The sequence below is a fragment of the Hyperolius riggenbachi genome, chromosome 1 (assembly GCF_040937935.1).
Source record: "Hyperolius riggenbachi isolate aHypRig1 chromosome 1, aHypRig1.pri, whole genome shotgun sequence".
NCBI classification, from domain to species: domain Eukaryota; kingdom Metazoa; phylum Chordata; class Amphibia; order Anura; family Hyperoliidae; genus Hyperolius; species Hyperolius riggenbachi.
In genome coordinates, this window is record NC_090646.1 from 286,202,098 (window position 1) to 286,224,603 (window position 22,506).

General features: G+C 44.6%; 1 protein-coding gene across 5 annotated transcripts in view; it reads left to right on the top strand.

The window, feature by feature from the left end:
* Positions 1-4,407: 4,407 nt before the first annotated feature.
* The window catches only part of PSD3 (pleckstrin and Sec7 domain containing 3), a 674,009-nt gene continuing 655,910 nt past the window's right edge, over positions 4,408-22,506 (top strand). For all 5 annotated transcript variants that reach the window (XR_011020476.1, XM_068233673.1, XM_068233676.1 and 2 more), the window contains exon 1: positions 4,408-5,129. Coding sequence is in view for 4 of the 5 variants with exons in the window: in XM_068233673.1 (XP_068089774.1) it covers positions 4,422-5,129 (708 nt within the window). In the remaining variant the exon portion in view is untranslated. The remainder of the gene's footprint in view (positions 5,130-22,506) is intronic.

The window sequence follows — 22,506 nt, forward strand, 5'->3', positions numbered from 1 at the left end:
TGCCAGGAGCTTGGGAGCAGTTGATTAACGGGGCATTGGTGTATTTGTAATCATGGGAAGAGCTAATGTTCAAGTGTCTTTGGTAGTTGGGGGAGGATCTGATCCCATGGGATTAGAAGATGGTCTAGGTTTTGCCCTGGGTGGGCACGCCTGAGGAAAAGCGCTTCCATTTTGAGGTTGTGGTCTGTTAGGTTGCGTAGATGCAGGATCGAGGGAATTACTGTGTCTTTCCAGTTGGATAAAATAAGTTGCCGCGCAGCGCAAATTATGTGAGTGATGGAGGTTTTATAGGGTTTTTGAATTGGGTCGAGACCTACTAGTAGAAGACCTAGTAATGGATTTGGAGGTACTGTTCGGCCAGCTATTAAAGAGATTATTTTGAATATGAGCGTCCAAAAAGGTTTTATGTACGAACAATCCCACATGATGTGATGTAGAGAGCCTTGGAGGTTACAGGATCTCCAGCACATGGGGGAGAATTGGGGGGAGAATTTGGCAAGGGTTGTGGGGGTGAGATACCAGTTATATAAAAGTTTCTTCGAAGTTTCTAAATGAGTGATACATTTCGAGTGAAATTTTAAGTCTGCTAATGCCTTGTGGATCATGTCTGTCGTCAGAATGAATTGTGGGCTTGATGCCCACATTTTATTGCATTCTGGAGTGGATTTGAGTTTGTAGAATTAATAAATTTGTACCATGGTGAGATGAGACCTGTTGATTTGGGAGGAAGGCAGCGGGGTAGGATTAGATCCCATAGCCTTTGTGGGAGAGTTTTAAATATGATGAGCCTTTTGCTATTCGGGTGTGGCAAACAACTATTTTAATACTAAACAAAAACAGTCACCCTATTTATGAAAAGGCAATAAGGCAGGTTGTTAGCACAACATATCATATTTACTTGGAAGAATGCCTGCCACTTTTTAGATACCAAACTTCATTTACATCTATGAGGTTGCAGAGAAGCAGAAAAAAACACAAGCTCTTCCCACTCAGCAAGCTAACTATTGGTAGTGACCTCACAACCACTAATCATGGGCATTAGGGCTGGTTCACATGGAGGTTTTGCTGGCATTACATGCAGCGTTTTAAAAGTAAAGCTTTTAGGGATCTACTCAGGGCTGGATTTACCATAAGGCACAGTAGGCACGTGCCTACAGGCGCCTGATGATAGAAAAGCGGCTCACTCTGCTCCTCGAGCGCCTTCCGCCCACCTTCCCTATGCAGAGTCCTGAGTGGAGTGTAAATGAAAGATAACTTGCCCAGCTCTCGAGACTCCACTGATGAGATCTCCCTTCCATCCGAGGCAACTTAATTCTGAGCACACCTCTGGCTACTTAATACTAAGGGGCACCTGTAACTACTTATGACGGGCAAAGAAAGGAAGGAAGAGGTGACAGCTTGGCCAGCCAGCACACTTGCGGTGCAGTTCGGTGGGGGTTTGTAGGTTCATGGAGGGAGAAGTCTAGGGTGCCAGGACATCTGTGCCTATAGGCTCCTGTGAGGTGAATCCGGGCCTGGATCTACTGCCATCCCATGAAAGTGAATGGGGGTGTTTAGTAGGAGCTTTTGCAGGCTTTCATGAAAGACTGTCAAAAGCAACATGCAGCTTCTAGAAGTCGTTTGCTGTTGCTGGCGTTGCGTTTGTATGCCAACAAAAGCCACTGAAAGCCACTGAAAGCCAATGAAAGCCAGCAAAAGCCCAAATCCCAGCCCTTTCCCTACACGCACTTCCTGCAAAATCCACCAAAAGCCCAGAAAACGCAATGCTCTCCTTAAAGCCATTAACTGCTCTGCGACTGCCTCACGTCAATTGGCAGCCGCAGAGTGTCTCTCCCAGGACCGCCTAACGCTGATTGGCGTCAATTACTGGTGTTTGGAGATTAGCAGGGAACGCGTGCACGCATGCGTGATCGTTCCCTGCCGAGAGGCGGAGCGGTGCTCCGTGATCAGCCTGCCAGCCCGCGATCGCCGGCTTGTAGGCTGTTTGAGAAAGAAAAAGCCGCCATTTACATTGTACAGCACTACGATCTAGTGCAGCACTGTACAGGGGACAGCTCTGTCACTCAGCTGTCCCCAGGAGTGGCAGGGACACAGATCCATCTCATAGGCTGATGCCTATGAGAGGTGATCATACTAATAGGTTCTCGGGGGGTAGGGAGGGAAGGTGGGAGGGAGAAATTAAAAAAAAAGACTTTTTAATTAAAAAAATATATATATATAAAAAAAAATCACAGCAGCAATCAGATCCCACCAACAGAAATCTCTGTTGGTGGCCAGAAAAGGAGGAAAGATTAATTTGGCTGATAAGTTGTATGATCGTGCAATAAACTGTTAAGGCTGCAGTGTGCTCAATTGTATAAAAATGGTCTGGTCACTAGGGGGGTGTAAGCCTGTGGTCCTGAAGTGGTTAAAAGCCTTCAAAAGACATGAAAGCCTAGCAATTAAATGCTGGCATTCTTAAAAAAAAACAAAAAAACACAGCATTGGAATGAGACGCCATGTGAAACAGCCCTTAATTTATCAGAGGGCAGTATGTTTTCTCACACTCTCATTGGTTGGTTTGGTTACTGTTTTCTATGTCATGTGACCATAAAGATGCAATGGGATGCTAGCACCTGCAGGAGCAACACTGCTGATCTGAGCAGTGTTCTAACACTGCATAAACACATCATCCACGTGTAAATAGTTCAGTGATTCTCTGAAACAGTGGTAGTGATGTGTAGTGAGGTATGAAGTTGCAAGATGTTGTTATCTGCACCCCCTATTTATTCTTCAACACTGTGTAATATGCTGGTGCAAACAAAATACTTCAATAATATCTATTGCTACAAATAGGTCTTTTGTTTAACTGATTAATGATATTTTTCGAAATGAAGGCTTATAATTATGGACCAGTCGCAAAAAAACAAAAACAGAAAAATTACACCTTTATTTCCAAATAATATATCATCGCCATACATTGTGATAGGGGCATAATACTAACCGGGACAAATGAGCAAATACAGTAAAATATGTGGGTTTTAATTATAGTAGCATGTTTTATTTTAAAACTATAATGGCTGAAAATACTTTTTAAACCACCAGCAAGCAAGAAAATACTGAAAATAATTTTGATAGTACTTTTTACCTACTTTTTTGCTTTTTTTTTCAATTGCAAAGTTCTTAAAAAATATTTTAACCACTTCAACCCCAAGGGGTTGTTACCCTAACGGACCACAGCAATTTTCACGTGTCAGTGCTCCTCCTTTTTATTCGCCAATAACTTTATTACTACTTATCACAACAAATGATTTATACTTGTTTTGTTCACCACCAAGTAGGCTTTCTTTGGGTAGTACATTTTGCTAAGAATTATTTTATTCCAAATATATTTTAACTGGAATAATATGACAAAAATGGAAAAACAAATAATTTCTCAGTTTTATTGGCAAGCTGTGAAAATATCACCTTAGAGAAAACTCAGGAGGAAAAATGAATTGCATAAGGGTCATTGTCTCATATCAGAGTATGAAGCAATTGCACAGCAAAGTGGGGGTGTTCTGCTGTCTGCATCCATGTTAGAGAGATTTATTTCATTTCCTGTTGCTGGTTATACAACAGGAAGTGAGCAAATCCCTCTAATGGTATAGCAAACAGTGATTAAAATGCTTTCTTGCTAGTGTGTGGATTGGAAAAAGAAATAACCCTCATCAGTTTCCTATTGAGGACTATGTACTGTTGGATACATGAACTAACTGAACACTACCAAAATAAGTTAGGTATATAGTTGAGACATAGGCAGAAAAAAAAAGTTTTGAATTCTTCTGTGCTCTAACCAAAACGCAAACAAAAGCTTTCAATGGAATTCAGCTATGAACTATGTAGGCAGTTCTCTGACATACTCTGTAATCAGACTGACAACTGCAAATACTGTAATTGATTGCCAGCTGTAGAAACAATAGAGAGAGCTAGAAAGTTTGTGATTGGCCAAACATTGTGGGTGTAGTTTACTATCTGAAACCGAGCAGTTTGAGGGGGTGCTGTCCAACCAATAACATTAGCTGAATTTCCCTGTGAGGTTTCATGCTGGGTCCCCTAAACTAGACTAGCAATTAGCGAGTAACTAAATAAGATGTTCTTTATTTACCAAACATATTGATAGCACAGTACATTCAATTGATGGGACACATAGAGCATATGGAACACATTATGTAATGTGCCATTGAATTGTACACTTCAAAAGCATGCATATTTCACATATCAGCTCAGATAAATCACAGCTGTAGGAACCCTTGCCAACCACAAGCATTTTATAAGCGTTTCTTATTGTCCTAGGTATGTGGTCCACAAGAAATGATGAATTGGAGGTGGTGTCAGGAAATGTGTGGTACTTTTCCATGGTAGAATACACAACGGTCTCTTGACAAGTTCATGGCGTGGAAATGGCAGATCAGCAGCAGATGAAAACTTCCTTCCTCTTTATCCAGCTGAAGTCACCGAACAAATCTGCTGAGCATTCACAGAAGGCGTGCAGTTTGGCAGAGGGAAGTTTGTTAGCTGCAAGCAGAAAGGCATGTGACACCAGGGGGCCAGATTCTCCTGTGAGTGAAGACACACAGCCTGCCTTCAGCAAGCTAAAGATAGAGGCAGACAGCTCTGCCCAGAAGAAAGTGTCATGCTTAAACATCTGCACAGCAATGAGCAATGGCTTCCAGACCAGCCCTTCTACTGCCCAACTGTGCACACTGGCCAAAGCCAGAGATGGAACTTTTTGTCCTGATCAGAAGGAAGATTTGTGTAACCAGCTGAGAAATAATGCAGACTACAAATCTGTTCTCCCAGTCACAAGCCAGCATGGTCTGCACAGTCACAGTTATGTGTCCAGTTGTTGGACTATAATGGATCACCGTCTCAGCCCAGAAGAAGAGAAGATGTGGTGGAAGGTGGAGGTGTGCAAGCCCAGTCTGGCAAACACAGCAATTCTTTCCAGAAGTCTGGAGTCTAAAAATTTCCAGGATGCTGTTGTGGAAAAACCAACTGCAATAACAGTTCTAAATGACAGACTATTGGGGAACCAGATAGATGGGCAGATGCTAACCACCAGGTATACCATGTCAGTTACAACTGCCAGTCCTGTCAAGGTTGAAAAGGTAAGTCTGTTTCCTGGGGCCTCTTTATACCATGCCACGGCATACTGCTTTATTCATGGCAAATGTCAGTTCTGACCATTTTACTGTTTAGTTATTCTGGGAGTTTCCCAACTCACAAGTTTCAACAAAGAATCCATTGAAACTGTTTTGGTACACATAATTTGTAAAGGCTTTTCACCTGTTTCTCAACAAAAATAATTCTGATATAGACCAGCCTAATTCTTGAGTAATGCAATAGTTTCAGTGCACACTCATTTCTAGCACAATATCCCATTGCATACTTTTTCTCCTGAGTTTTCTCCTAGGTGATATGTTCACACTTTGTCATAAAATGCCCTTAAACCACCTTACGACCACCTAACGCCGATCGGCGGCTGCAAGGTGGCTCCCCCAGGACTGTGTAATGCCGATTGGCGTCAAGTCCTGGGGGTGTGTTTTGCAGGGGATTGCGTGCATCCCTGCTGAATGATCGACATCAGCCTGCTAGCCCGCGATCGCGGCTAGCAGGCTGCTAGAGATAAAAAACGTTTCTAACGGTTGTACAGCGCTGCGATCTACAACAGTGCTGTACAGGGACAGCTTTGTCACTGGGCTGTCCCCAGCAGAGGCTTAAAAACAATCGCCTCTCCTGGGCTGATGCTTATGAGAGATGATCGCGCTGATTGGCTCTCCGGGGGGAGAGAGGGAGGGTAGTAATAAAAAAAAATTATATATATATATATATATATATATATATAATGTTTACATTGTATAAAAAAAGAATGTTTAAATTATTAAATAATTATATTAATTAATAAAAATAATAATAATAAAAAAAAAAAGGTTGAAGCAGCAATCCGATGCCACCAACAGAAAGCTCTGTTGGTGGCAACAAATGGTGGGGCGAGTGATTTGTGTGCAAAGTTATATGGCTCTGCAGCGAGTTTTTAAAGCTGCAGAGCACTAGATTTTAAATTGTGAAATGCTGAAAACTTATTTTAAAGAGAAGATAAAAATGTTCTCCTAGGTGATAACTCAGGAGAAAAAGTTAATAGTATATGGAACAATGTGACATTTCTTTCAGCTGTTTTACAAGAGAATACTTTTCACTGTTTTTCTACCATCGTTAGAAGAGATGATAATTATATGTAATAGGCAAAATGGCACTACAAAATAAAAACAGCTTTGCAAATCTTTAATAGGCCCCTTGGTGCTTCACGTAGGTATACATGGGCAGGGCACTGAAAGGACAGCTCTGCCCCTCCTGCTTTGGACCAGGTGATATGAGGAGAGATGCAAATGAAGTGTTTATGAATCGACTGCATTTTTACCCCTTTACAAAGACAATGTTTACCTGCTGTATTTACCATTATCTTCAAAAATGCTTCACACATGCACATTTGTTGGAGAAACTCTATAACTATGTATGAATGCTTCACAAACATTCCTTGTACTTTTAATTAACAAAAGATACTTATTCTGGTTTGTTTATATCTGATTCATAATTAACTGAAAACTACTATAATAAATTGACTGTAACAAGTTCAAGTACCCCCTGAGCCCAACATAAGTTACTCCTGGTTATGCAGAGCCCAGGCTGAGAGACACAGCTATACAGCAAGCCTCTTGCAGGATAGGCTGACACCAGTCACTTTCTTCCAGTCAGGGGAAACCAGCTGCATAGCAACATGTCTGATCCAGATGTTATCCCACACTGGGAAAAAACTTTCACGCAGCTATGTACTGTGTAAGAGTGCTCCTCTCTAGCTTTCATTGAGCCCTAATAGCAGTATACTCATGACCTGAATATGGAGCAAAGTATCTGCTGCTGCTTTTCAAGCTATGAAATAGCTAAAATAATTTAATTGCATCTATTCTTTATACCGTAAATAAGAGATCATAGCAGCAACCTCAAAATCTAAATCTTTGATTGTCTTTCACAGTTTTAGAAACAAACTTCTATTTTTTTTTCGCCCAGTTTTCATAATAAATCCCTTATGCTTGGTAGTAATGCAAAACATACAGACCAGTCACGTTTGTAATACACTGTGTATATACCAGGATATAAACTGTGATTCCCTTTGTCAGCATTTGCAGATGAAACATTAGTGTTAAGATGTAAAATTGAGAGATAAACGCCACTACCACTTGGTAAGACTATATAAGTTCCATATAGTTGGTGCTGCTCCTTCTGTATATCTTTAAAGTTTTGCCTTTCAGAAGGTAGCGCTATCTCAACTAATGCAATACATTCAATGCAAATATGAGTCCTATTCCAGATAACAACTCCTATGGCAAGTTCCCAGAAATCCACTGCGTTATATCGCCTCTTCACAGCTTGTTCCGCCACCACACCATAAGGAAACAGACTCACCAGATTCTATGACCTCAAACAGGTCTATTTACGCCTTGGGCCACTTAGGGCCGTCCCCCACCTCCTCTGGCGATGCCTGCTTGTCACGGATAGCTCCTCTTTATTGCACCTTCATACATGCATTGCGCCCTCAAATGGATAAAAAACTCCACATAGTGTAAAACTGTAAGATTTATTATACCATAAAAAAGCAATTGCACTTACAATATGCTGACTTGTTAGTAGGGCACAGAGTTTTGGTCACGGGCTCTCCCCCGTTTAAGCTGGGCTCCGGCTGCCGTAATATTCCCTCTCGATGGTCCCCAAAGTGCCGCGCGCGCTGCAGTCACCTCCGTCACCACGAGTACCGGCTCGGCGCCCCACGCTCAATGGTATCTCTCACTTCCGGACTCAAGCCCCGCCCGACATGTTTCGTCATAAAAGACTCATCAGGAGCTGGGGATTGGTCCGTTGGTGAGAGTCTAAATACCTTCCTCGTCCCCTCCCCGTGCGCATCACTTCCTCCCCCACTATGCGCTTCACCCAGTGCGTTCCAAACATACGTACGCTTCCGGTGTTCCACCTCCCAGACATGCATCCCTTTACCACATAGTTGCGTTCCATATATCCGGATATGTGCACGCCTCCTGCGTTCCACCCGCCCGAAGAGTGAAGGAATTATATCACTATTCTATACCATACCCCCACTTAGAAAGTATCATGTCTCCTCAGTATCATCATAGGAGACGGACACCGCCCTGTAATCATAAAAAATATTTCAAATTCTCCCTTCTGTATTTAACATGTCCTCGCAGCCCACTTAAAGGGGAACCTCCCGTTTACATAATATTGCACATTCCCTACATTGCTTTAGACATATCATAGTTTAAACCAATTCATATAAAAGTTCATGTAAAAATTACCTCCTCCCTATCATCCCTCCCCATTTTGTGGTATATATAAACTAGTACCCAACTGGAGAGGTTGTAATAAAATCAGAGCTATCTCACAGGCTGAAACAAGGTGGATTTTCAATCTGGATACCCTAAAACCTAAGGGATTGAATATAGATGAAGATATAATGTGCTTTTTGGGTGATTGAATCAAGGCCATATATTCATTTAGTGTTTGAGTGGGGGCCAGGTTGTAATGGGAATTTACTGGTCTATTAGATGTGGGGTGTGGGGAGGGATGATAGGGAGGAGGTAATTTTTACATGAACTTTTATATGAATTGGTTTAAACTATGATATGTCTAAAGCAATGTAGGGAATGTGCAATATTATGTAAACGGGAGGTTCCCCTTTAAGTGGGCTGCGAGGACATGTTAAATACAGAAGGGAGAATTTGAAACATTTTTTTATGATTACAGGGTGGTGTCCGTCTCCTATGATGATACTGAGGAGACATGATACTTTCTAAGTGGGGGTATGGTATAGAATAGTGATATAATTCCTTCACTCTTCGGGCGGGTGGAACGCAGGAGGCGTGCACATATCCGGATATATGGAACGCAACTATGTGGTAAAGGGATGCATGTCTGGGAGGTGGAACACCGGAAGCGTACGTATGTTTGGAACGCACTGGGTGAAGCGCATAGTGGGGGAGGAAGTGATGCGCACGGGGAGGGGACGAGGAAGGTATTTAGACTCTCACCAACGGACCAATCCCCAGCTCCTGATGAGTCTTTTATGACGAAACATGTCGGGCGGGGCTTGGGTCCGGAAGTGAGAGATACCATTGAGCGTGGGACGCCGAGCCGGTACTCGTGGTGACGGAGGTGACTGCAGCGCGCGCGGCACTTTGGGGACCATCGAGAGGGAATATTACGGCAGCCGGAGCCCAGCTTAAACGGGGGAGAACCCGTGACCAAAACTCTGTGCCCTACTAACAAGTCAGCATATTGTAAGTGCAATTGCTTTTTTATGGTATAATAAATCTTACAGTTTTACACTATGTGGAGTTTTTTATCCATTTGAGGGCGCAATGCATGTATGAAGGTGCAATAAAGAGGAGCTATCCGTGACAAGCAGGCATCGCCAGAGGAGGTGGGGGACGGCCCTAAGTGGCCCAAGGCGTAAATAGACCTGTTTGAGGTCATAGAATCTGGTGAGTCTGTTTCCTTATGGTGTGGTGGCGGAACAAGCTGTGAAGAGGCAATATAACGCAGTGGATTTCTGGGCACTTGCCATAGGAGTTGTTATCTGGAATAGGACTCATATTTGCATTGAATGTATTGCATTAGTGTTAAGATGCCCACTAATGATCCAATCTTTTTTGCCCAATCTTACCATTTCTATGTAATATAAGGGACTGCGTAAAGTATCCATTCAATATATCTACTCAATTTACCCTTATACTACATAGATTTGGTAAGATTGGACAAAAAAATTGATCATTAGTGGCCACCATAAGGCTGATATCAAACAGTGCTCCGTAATGTAATGTTCCAGGACAAGCACACTGTTATATTTATACACAGACTGGTCTGTAAAGAGTTAACTCAGTTTCTGCACTTGCGGGATTAGGAAATCGCAGTGATGAAATCTAGATTAGGAGTCTTAAAAAATGAATTAAGTACATGTAACACCACATGATCCCTTCAGTGTATTACCATAACTACAAATAGGACATGCATAAATAATAGTAGTCTGCTCTCTACATAATCTTGATTGAATTTTGCAGGAAAAAGCACATTATCCACTTACATGTACTGAAAAGACTCCCATAGTTTGTCCCTCACGTAATTCCCATGATGTGAGTAATTCTTACCGCAGTGAGGAACAGATGACTAATGTCTTATATCCTACATGTATGACAGAAGTGCCGGGATTTACAGAACATACATAAGTATGCTTCATAGACTTATCCATACTCCCTTGCTTTTGTTAAATTATGCATACTGTGTGACTGAATAACTGTCCAATGTGCTATAAAATTCAAGATTTCCTGAAAATAAAATGTCAGGCACATATAGTAATCATATATGCTATAGTACAAGAGTTCAGAAATGCAAATGCACTTTATGTATTGCTTGAAGTCTCATATGTCTGTTCCTCCTGCAGACTGGGGGAAATCTGATATAGCAGGATATCCAGGAAGAGGTTGATAGCGAGGTTATATGAGATGGAGATGAATCTCTGCTTGCATTGTCACTATTCTCCTAATAACCTCTCCACTATTGCCATGCTCCTGGGCTGATATTGGCTGGCACTTAACCCCCTACCTAACAGTTCCCAGAGCCTCCCCTCTACTGTTAACATTGACACCGTCAATGTAGGGTCTGAGTAGTGATTATAATTGAGGCAAAAGGAAACCGGCCTATAAGCTCTTCCACATCTTCTGCTTTAATAGTAGCGGTCATGGGAATCCAGTGCAAGTCCACAATTCAGATCCCTCGACCTGGAAGCACCTGAGAGACTATTCCGAATTGTAGCAGTCACTTGATTGCTGAAATAAATCAGTGGCAGAACAGCATTTTTTAATTACCGTAGTTAATATAGAAACATAACTGATCAGAGAGAAAGCTAAATGGTAAAATGTTGCCAAGAGCTACTAACTTTTGATGATAAACCTTGAATTTGGAGAAGAGCTTGTATTTTTCAAACACTAGCAACTTTGGGAAAGTGAGATCTAGTTTTGATCACAAAAGTGTGAATTCTTTGCATGCATGTGATTTTATACTATGTGGTATACAGTGTGAAGCACTAATGTAGTCCAAAAATTCCTGAAACATCTGTCTGCAACATGGAGTAGATGAGTCTACAAGCTAGTAAGCTATATGGGTTCTTCAAAGTAAACCTAAAGCGTTAAAAAAAAATATGTTTCACACCTTCGTTAGTAGTGGAAGCCTCTGGATAGTTAAAGGGAACCTGAACTGAATAAAATTATTGAAAATAAACGCATGACGTAGCTGCAAGTGAATATTACATACTTACCTCGCCGTCAGTTCCTCTCAGAAGCTCACCATTTTCTTCTGACAATGATCCCTTCCAGTTCTGACAATTTTGTCAGAACTGAAATATACGAGTTGCTGTCAGTTACAACTGAATGTGAAAGGTACTGTCCTGTTCCTATATGGCTCAAGTGGGTGATATTACAGCTTAACAGTGTGCTGACCAGGAAGCTGTTATGGGGTAATGGCCATTTTTAAAATGGAGGAGAGAGAATTCCATTGATCACAGTGGGCAAATGGGACACAGGAGAGGAGAAAGAGATTGATGAGTAGACTACACAAGAGGTAAGTATGACCTGTGTATGGTTATTTTGACTTTTAATTTTCAGTTCAAGTTCTCTTTAAAGGATCCCAGTGCAGCAGTGGCAAAGCAAGAATGGGAAAGTCTTTGGACTATCCAGAGGCTTCCTCCCACTGAGGTAAGTATCTAACATGTTTTAAATTACTGCATGTTTACTTTAAAGAGAGTCTGAAGCGAGAATAAATCTCGCTTCAGACCTCATAGATAGCAGGGGCATGTGTGCCCCTGCTAAACCGCCGCTATCCCGCGGCTTAACGGGGGTCCCTGATCCCCCAAATCCCCTCCGTAATGCGGGGGAGCGCTTCCTGGTTGGGGCAGGGCTAACCACCGCAGCCCTGCCCCACGCGCATCTGTCAGCGCGTATCTCCGCCTCTCCTCCGCCCCTCTCAGTCTTCCTTCACTTAGAGGGGCGGGGGAGAGGCGGCGATGCGCCGCTGACAGACGCGACTGGAGGCAGGGCTGCAGCCGTTAGCCCTGCCTCCAGGAGCGACCAAGTCTGCGACCAAGTGTCGCAGTGGGGGGTTTGGGGGTCAAGGGACCCCCGTTTAGCGGCGCTATTGCGGCGGTTTAGCAGGGGCACACGTGCCCCTGCTAACTATGAGCTCTGAAGCGAGATTTATTCTCGCTTCAGAGTCTCTTTAAACCAGTAATTCTGTATATACGCCAGACATAGAAGACGTGTGGAAACGACATTTACTAAAGCAGCACTGAAAAAGATAATGTTCGTTTTTTTTCCAGTGCATTTTCAGCTCTTTTTGTATTTAAAGACGTATGCTGATTATTATGGTTCTCTATAAATGAAGTGGGAATCCCACAAGAGGCAACTAGACTGCTGCCTACTTATACACTGGTAATAGCTGGAGGGGGAGCGCAGACTGGGGGGACCCAGGTGAGGGGGGTGTCCGACCCCCCTCCCCACCACTGTGCCCGCTGCCCCCCTTCCTGCCTGCTAACCCCTCCAGCTCGGCGGCCCCGTCTCCACCCACGGCCAAGCAGGCACTGCCCCCCACTTCTGCCGCCTGAGGAACCTGCCTCACCCCACCTCACGGGAAGCCTGGGGCTGGTTATCCTCGCTTTGCATCGGGTACAGCAAAGCATACAGTTAATGAAAAGTATCCTTAACTTCTACTGTTTAGTGTTAACGCATTTCATGAAGATGGTAAATGGATGTGTCAACAGATGGCCTGCTCAAAATTGTCAGTAAAGGGGAAATGAGTTGTTCTATTTAACAAACAGTGTACTGTAGTCGAGTTTCTTATTTCTACTGATTTATTAAAGTGTAGGAGACATGTGACATGATGAGATAAACAGGTGAATGTAGAGGGCAAAACATATTAAAAACGAGGCTTTGTTACTTGTTTTATTTTGCTGCCTGAAAGAGTTAATTTTTGGGCACGGAAGTGACTGCTTTTGTCTTGTCAGTATCTTGTCAGAAATATAATAAACATTGCTGATAAGCAAATGAAAGCCATAAAAGTTTTCTTTGCAGAATTCAACTTCTGAGTGCATGGAGCGATAGGAAAAGGTCAATAGTTAATGTATTTTCATTCAGGGACACTTAAAAGGCTGCCACTGAGCACTGAACAGAGACAATAAAACATTCCATCTACTTTGTAAATGCTTAAAGCGGACCCGAAGTACCAAAAAAAAAAAAAAAAGTTTCACTTACCTGGGGTTTTTGCCAGCCCCCTGCAGCGGCTCTGTGCCCGCACCGATACCAAACGACCCTCCAGTCCCCCGCCATGCCTCAGGTTTGTTATCGCCGACTTGGAAGTCGAAGTCCACTGCGCCTGCATTGCCCTGGTCGTGCACAACCTCGTTTGCACTCCCATCGCCAGGAGCGTCCTGCGCAGGCACAGTATGAGAAAATCTCGACAGGAGCACAAGCATGGATGCGCGCAGCCAGTGGGACTGGAGGATCGTTTGCAAACGGTGCAGGCACAGGGCGGCTGCAGGGGGCTGGCAGAAGCCCCAGGTAAGTAAAACTCTTTTTTTTTTTTATTAAGTACTTCAGGTTTCCTTTAAATATAAAATAACGCCATGTAATATCTAAAAAAAAGTAATTGTTAGGAGTATGAGGAAAAATACAATTCTTTCTCTCATCGGTTTATTTTCACCTCAGGTTCCAACATCTCTAGTGGTGCTGTAACACTAAATATTTTACAAATGGGTATGTTAGACAAAACAAAGGCAACACAGGTGATTTACAGTAGATTTTGTAGCAAGTATTCCTAATTTTTTTTATACATGAATATAAGGGAAATAAGTATTTGATCCCCTGCTGATTTTGCTTGTTTGCCCTCTAACCAAGAAATTAACAATCTATAATTGTAATAGAAGGTTTAATGTAGCTGTGGGAGACAGAATAACAACAAAAGAATGCTCAAAAATGAAGTGCCCCAAAGTAAGAGCTTGTTGTGCATTGTGTGGCAGGATAGTGTACTGGTTAATGTCTCTGCCTCTGACACAAGGTAGGAACACACTAGGAAGAATCGCATATGTGTTTTTAATAGCACATAGTGGGAAACGCATTTGTGATTCTGCCTAGTGTGTTCCTACCCACAGGAGACCAGGGTTCGAACTTTGGCTCTTCCTGTTCAGTAAGCCTGCACCTATTCAGTAAGGAGACTCCCTAACACCGGTACTGCCTACTAAGCATGCCTTATAGGCTGCAGCTATGGTGCTTTTAGTCCCCTAGGAAAAAATCACGATATTAGGCTAGTTACACACCAAGACGTTGCGTTAGGTGCTACGTTAAGGTCGCATAACGTGCACCTAACGCAAGGCCTGGTGCACTTCGATGTGGACGTCAGAGTGAGCCGCGTTGTGCAGCTCACTCTGGCGTCCGTGATGCCGTGATGCGTACTCTTGGACGCATGCGGCATCACGCGGTCCCGCCAGCCAATCGCCGCACAGAGCGGCCGCACCAGGAAGTAAACACTGTACGTCACAACGTGCAGTGAATATTAATTAGCCATGTGCCTGGCCGCTCTCCGCTCCTCCCCAACCTGACTGAGCATGTGCAAACAGTCTAACGCGGCTTAAGCCGCTGTAACGCCGTAGCATGCTGCACTTTCGGGAGAACGTGCAGCGTTACATGTAACGCAGCATGGGCTGTGTGAACAGCCCACTTGTGTTACATTGCTGTGCGTTGGGGGAGCGTTACAGGCTGCACTAACGTGCGCCTGTAACGTCCCTGTGTGTAAGCAGCCTAAATGTTCTGTGTCTTGTAATGAGTGAAATAAGTATTTGATCCTCTGGTGACAAAACCCTTGATTGCAGTCACAGAGGTCAGATGTTTCTTGTAGTTTGGTAAGGGGTGCTCACCCAAGATTTGATAGTACATGGCCCTGTTCATTGTCCCTTTGATGCGGTGAAGGTGTCTTTCATGTCTGTAAATTCATAGCTGGCTGCATACTGAAATGTGAAGGTAATTTTAAATAAAATTAATTATAAAATAGCTTGTCCATAACTAATATATGTTATATATATTCTGGACTGCCAGTCATTATTTTTCCAATAGCCAGCAAGCTGTGCAGCCGTGCTTATGGCCTAAGGGTTCTTCCACACTGGACGTTGCAGTGTGAAACTATATACCAGACTATGCAGTGAAGCATACAGTACAATGAAAGTATGCTTCTCTGCCACTGTAAGCACACACGTTGTTGGGTAAAAGCATAGTATGCTGTGCATTACCCCAACAGGACCCGCCACACACACCAACTGTGAACGTACCATAGGAATACCACTGCATTACATTGCGATGAAATTGTCTGGTGCAGTGGAAGGGAGCCAACTGACTGTTTGAAACAACCTGACACAAGATTAATTTGAGTTCTAACCTTTTAAAATGGCCTTAAATAGATTTATATTGTTTATGTGATTTGCAATAGGATAAAGGTATTTTATCTGCTGATGGCCACAGACTTACTCGGCAGTTGTCTGTACTGCGCATTGACAGACAACACTGATGAAACCAGCTGCCAAGCCTTTCATATTATTATATTTTTTATACAACAGTGTGCCTTCCTCCAGACCAATCTAAAATATGAATGACACAAGCGCCGTCAGGCCACTGTGAAAATTGGTAATACTCAGGGACATGGTATTATTATCCCTTTGCCAGATAAATCGTTAAGTCTATTTAATGGAACCATCAGACTGTGTGACTAGAATATATATCAAATTCTTCACAGTGAGCAGTACTACATAACAAAAAAAACCTCTGAAAAGAAAATTACGTTTTCAAGTGCAAATATGAAAGCCCTTTGTGAACACTGCAAATGTAACAAATGTTATCAAAGACAGATATTTACTGTGATGAAAGGAGATGCCAAATAAAGGAGGCAGCACAGATTAACTGGTCTCTTGTAAAGACAAAATCGGATGGTGGTCATTTATAAAAACTAATCACATAGCGCTACTGTCAGAAAAAAGAAAATGTAATATATTTACGCAGTGTTATAGAGTAAATGACTGTATAACTGCTTATTGTGATTTTTTACCAATTTTTTTAATAAGCTTCCGAATCAGTACCTCGGATGTGTCATTTTGGGAGGTTTAGGATCTCCCAGCAATTTACAAATATTTAGCTCAAATCCATTAGTAAAAGTATGCTTTTTTCACCATGTGTTATTACAGTAGGTGGAGAACCTATGCATGATCCATCTATAGTTGTCTTTCAACTAAACCAGTAAATTGGGGGCACAACCCATTTGGTATTTTGGGCACCACCATATACCACAATGTAATTTGCTGCTATAGTGGCGCTGATTTGGGTGCTGGATTTCGGCTATTATATAGCCATAGTATTATATAGCCAAAGTAAGGCTACTGGTGGAGGCAGCAGTGGGGAACAATTAGCAGTTCCTGGAGTTCAGCTATCATGTAGCCAAACTCTGCATATCGGCGTTGGGGGTTAGTAAACAGTGAACTGAGTTTGACTATTTTATAGCTGAATTTTGGATACTAGCAGAAATAGGGTTGAGTAAGCGGCACTCGAGGTTGCTTGGGAGCCAGGATTCAGCAAGGCGAACACTAGCAGATGCTGGCACTATTTAAATCCAAAATAATAAATGAATAGTGTCAGGAACCGGCCCGCGGCACGCCTGCGTATACGGTTCCCGACTGCGGGTTTGACCAGATTGAGAGGGGAAGCAGCCTTAGTCAAGCTAAAACAAGGCTGGGACCCCTCAGAACACCTCTCACTGCCACCACTAGCGGTTCGCTAGACACTTCCACTCTGCTGTCGAGTCCTCAGCGCGCACTCCGCGTTTTCGTATTTGGGTCAGCTTTGCGCTTAGGCCAAATACGGGAACGCCACGCACCCACACACACACACAGTTGCAATCTTACACTGTCGTGAAGCAAAGACCCACTAACAGTCGTTCCGAACGATACTGTTAGCCACTCTGCTGTCGCTACTCGCACTGGCGTTGTTCGTACGTTGGGTCAGCTGCGCGCTTAGGCCAACGTATGACAAACGCCCCCACACACAATGCAATTACAATTTCATACGGTAGTGTTGCTCAAGCGTACAATTAGGCATGAACTTATACACGGTTACACTTCAGTCCCTTCTAGGCTATGAGTGTTAGTTTAGTACGGCAGAAGTCAAGCTTATTAAATAATAATTTAATATTCCAGAAAACATGGAACAGTGCAGAACTTAATATATACAAAAAGATTACAAAAAACAAAGTAAAAATAGTTACAAGATAAAAGTTACAAAGATAACACACACGGATATTTGCGTAAAAATAAACGGGGGGAAAAAGAACGTTACCAGCTTAGGTTAGAACTTTGTTTGACGGGAGGACGCCGTTTCGACCAGGAGTCGCGATCATCCCTAGCTATTTGCTACCTCCGAGAGAAGATACCGGTGGCTGTCCTGGGCCAGCTTAAATAGTCCGAAGTGTCCCCTGGGGCATTTAATGTCCAGCCCCCAGGAACTAATGCAGTTTCCCCGTTTGTGACATCACCGAACGCTTGTCATAATCTTTCTTGTGATATGCAAACTTCAAACGGGGTTCCTGTTTTAGCTTCTTGAAGTTTGGCAGGATACAATCTCACCCAATGAACTCTGCAGACATCAAAAAGCTTCCTCCACATTATTTCCTTGGTTAAAGTGTATTTTAGCACATCCATGAAAAGATTGAATTTTGGTTACAGGTAGCAGTTTGCCTGTAATCCTGTTTACACTTACAGATTTCAAAGCAATTCCACTTCCGTTTTTAAAGTCTGTAGAAATTTCCAACCCCTTCCATGTAAATTTCCAACCTTCAGGTGTCAGCTTCCCATCCCCAACACTCTGGCAGGCTTGCTTTGTATGATGGGACAATGGCTGATTCCAGTTCAAAAGCCATGCCGACCCGCCTATTCTTCCTCAATTGGCCGCTAATTAGCAGTACACACAGTTTCCCTGGCTGGACAATGAGGGCAGAGGTAATGTACATTTACATGCAGACTTACATTATCCTTCAGTTTACTCTGGCCAGGTGACCAATTACTACCAAGCACAATACACATCTGAGGTTTTACCCAGTAGACAGAAAAAAGACAGAAATATGTTCTGTTATTATCCTTAACATTATCAGCACCCCAATATATCACCACACCTCCCCTCTTTAGAATGGGGCAAGGCAGATGATCTTCCCAGATTATCCTGCCTGCGCCTACATTGTTGGTTCTGCTTGACGGGACAACTTATCAGCATTCCCATGATTGCTCCCCTTCCGGATAGCGCTGGCAGGTGATTCTAACGAATCATCCTGCCAAAGCCTACATTGACGGCCTGGCCGGGTGGGGTAACCCTTTAGCATCCTCAGGAGGGTTCCCCACCTGTCAGTTAGCTCTAAGCTACACGACTGGAAAGCTAGGTCAGGTTGCTGCAATGTGTCGTTGCCCTTGGCAACCTGACATAACCAACCAGGGGAATGTGGGTCAGTGACGACCGTGAATTCGCGACCATAGTGACAGTGCTGCAGCTGGGGGAGGGTTCCAACCGTCGCTACACGCACTTTCTCTATAGTGGCAGGAGCTATCTCTCGGTCCCTTTGGGGAACGATTCTCTGCCGGGCTGCCTCCTCCACTTCGGACAGCTCCGAGGGAATAACTTCCCAGAACCCTCTCAGCCCTCCCCTCCCAGCTGGTGACCTGCTGGCTAGCCCCCTGAGCTCTTCCAGGCTGCTGTCAAATCGAACAGCCCCAGAGAGCTCAGGGCTGCCTGTCACACATTCTAGGAAGGCTGCAGACGGAGAGGCTCCTGGGCCCTCAGAGCCAGGTTCCGAAGTGGATGTTGCTGACCCAGCAACATTTGTCACTTTAGTGGACAGTCCCTCTGCTGTAGACTCGCTAGCGCTGCGGGTTACCACGGCAGCCGAGGGAGCGCCCACTTGACCCATATCATAAACCACATCACCTTTGGTCTTGAAACCATCTGAAGGGGAAGGATCTGGCCTGGTGCCATCTGCCCCTTCAGTGGACAGTCCACCTGCTGCAGCCCAGCGAGCGCCGCTGGTTACTCCTGCAGCTGATGGAGTGTCCACATGACACCCCGCATTTTGTAGCACAACACATATGACATCACATAAAACATCAACATTATCTGCAGCATTACACCCATTGCTACTCAGCACTTCACAAGTATCATCAACAGTTCCTGCCTCGATCGCCTCGATAGTCCGTGCGTCATAAATGACCTCATCACTTTCTGCATTCTTGGTATCAACAGGTTCCACTCCAGGCCTAGGCACTGGAGACTCACTAGGGCTGGCTCCTAGTACACAGTCCATAGACCCTGGGGCTTCGTCAGCATTCCCCACTTGCACAGCATTATCAAACAGTACCTTGCAAGAGTCCTTAACTTCTGCTGGGGGTGCAGGCCCCACAGGGTTTGGGGTAGGCTCATACCGGGCCACTAACCGTCCCAGGTCAGTACCCAGCAAAACGTTGGTGGGGATTTTGTCAGTTACCCCAACTTCTTTCAGTCCACTGCCGGCCCCCCAATCCAGGTGGACCAAGGCGGTGGGTATGGCTGGGGTGACACCCCCAATTCCTCTGACAGCAATCATTTTCCCAGGTATGTACTGCTCTGGGTTCACAAGCTGGGGATGTATGAGAGTCACTTCTGCTCCAGTGTCTCTCAGCCCAGTGGCAACTGTACCCCCAACCGTGACAAGCTGCAGATTCTCTGCATAGCCAGTGGCATTCCTGGTAGCACACAAAGCTGTTGGGACTTCACTGGGGTTTGAGGCCTCACTGGATTTTGGGGCCTCCCTCTTCCTCTCTGGGCAAGTCGTGCTGATATGACCCACCCTGTCACATGCAAAGCATTTCCGAGTGTCAGGTTGCTTGAATCCAGGAGACAGCGGTGCTTACCTCCTCTGGGTGCTGGGTGACACAGGTTTAGCACTCTGTTCTCCCCTCCAGCTGGGCGTAGTAGTCCTCCGTGACTCAGGTGCTCTATGGGCGGTGTAGGCATCGGCCATTTCCGCAGCCTCATCCACTGTCTTTGGTTCTCGATCCAGCACAAACAGCCGGACCTCAACAGGACAGGTGTGTAGGAACTGGTCTTTTATCATCAGCTCCTGCAGGGCATCCAAGGTTTTGACTGACAGTCCTTTTAACCACTGCTGGAAAGCAGTGCGCAGGTTGCAAGCATGATCCAGGTAACTGTCATTAGGACCTCGCTGCACTGTCCTGAAACGTTTTCGATACACCTCTGGCGTGAGGTGGTATCGTGCAATGATGGCTTTCTTAATTGCCTCAAAGTCTGTTTCTTCCTCCTGGGAGGCCTTGCCTCTCAGCCCTGGTGTGAGGTATCTTGCCCACTGCTCACGGGGCACCCCATACTGCCGACAAGTCCTTTCAAACCCCTGTAGGAAAGTGTCTATGTCAGAGTCCTTGTCCATAGCGGGGAGCTTATCCAGGGGGATTCTGTGGACTCGCTCACCTTCGCGTTCTGCGGGTCCAGCAGACCGGTTCTGCTGCTGAAGTTTAGCCAGCTCCAGCTGGTGTTGCCGTTCAGCTCTTTCCCTCTCGGCCTGGTGTCTTTATGCAGCTTGTTCCCTCTCTGCCTGGAGTCGCTGGGCAGCTTGTTCCCTCTCGGCCTGGAGTCGCTGTGCCGCTTGTTCCTTCTCTGCCTGTCGGTGCAGTAGGATCAGCTTTAGGCGCAGTTCAGGATCAGCCGAGTTCAGTAGCTGTAGATCAGCTTCCAGAGATGGCATCTCCCTGCTCGGTGGATCGTCCAGGACATCGTCTCCACTCGCATTCTGTGGCGGGAGCGATTCCTCCTCTGGCGTGTCGTGAGCTGCATCCGCTGACGTTGAAGCACGGGCTTGCTCTGCCTCATACTCCTCGAGGGCACGAACCAACTGCTCCTTCGTCTGGCCGCTCACCATCTCGATGCCTCTGTGCTCACACAGGTTGAGTAGCATCTCTTTGTTTTGCCTTGCATAGCTGGATGCTTTCTGAGCCATCGTGTTGCAAAAAATAAAAAGAACAAAGGGGGGAAGGGAAAGCAAAATACCACGTGTGTATCTTTGAACAAAAAAAAAAAACGTATATAGATTCTGCACTGAGTAGACTTCTGTAGGCTAGTTGCTTCTAGCAAGCTTCCAGCCTTTAGTACTCAGAATAGCGAGCTAAACTGCGTACTAATGTACTAAACGATCCCACCACTGCCAGCCAATTATGTCAGGAACCGGCCCGCAGCACGCCTGCGTATACGGTTCCCGACTGCGGGTTTGACCAGATTGAGAGGGGAAGCAGCCTTAGTCAAGCTAAAACAAGGCTGGGACCCCTCAGAACACCTCTCACTGCCACCACTAGCGGTTCGCTAGACACTTCCACTCTGCTGTCGAGTCCTCAGCGCGCACTCCGCGTTTTCGTATTTGGGTCAGCTTTGCGCTTAGGCCAAATACGGGAACGCCACGCACCCACACACACACACAGTTGCAATCTTACACTGTCGTGAAGCAAAGACCCACTAACAGTCGTTCCGAAAGATACTGTTAGCCACTCTGCTGTCGCTACTCGCACTGGCGTTGTTCGTACGTTGGGTCAGCTGCGCGCTTAGGCCAACGTATGACAAACGCCCCCACACACAATGCAATTACAAATTCATACGGTAGTGTTGCTCAAGCGTACAATTAGACATGAACTTATACACGGTTACACTTCAGTCCCTTCTAGGCTATGAGTGTTAGTTTAGTACGGCAGAAGTCAAGCTTATTAAATAATAATTTAATATTCCAGAAAACATGGAACAGTGCAGAACTTAATATATACAAAAAGATCACAAAAAACAAAGTAAAAATAGTTACAAGATAAAAGTTACAAAGATAACACACACGGATATTTGCGTAAAAATAAACGGGGGAAAAAAGAACGTTACCAGCTTAGGTTAGAACGTTGTTTGACGGGAGGACGCCGTTTCGACTAGGAGTCGCGATCATCCCTAGCTATTCGCTACCTCCGAGAGAAGATACCGGTGGCTGTCCTGGGCCAGCTTAAATAGTCCGAAGTGTCCCCTGGGGCATTTAATGTCCAGCCCCCAGGAACTAATGCAGTTTCCCCGTTTGTGACATCACCGAACGCTTGTCATAATCTTTCTTGTGATATGCAAACTTCAAACGGGGTTCCTGTTTTAGCTTCTTGAAGTTTGGCAGGATACAATCTCACCCAATGAACTCTGCAGACATCAAAAAGCTTCCTCCACATTATTTCCTTGGTTAAAGTGTATTTTAGCACATCCATGAAAAGATTGAATTTTGGTTACAGGTAGCAGT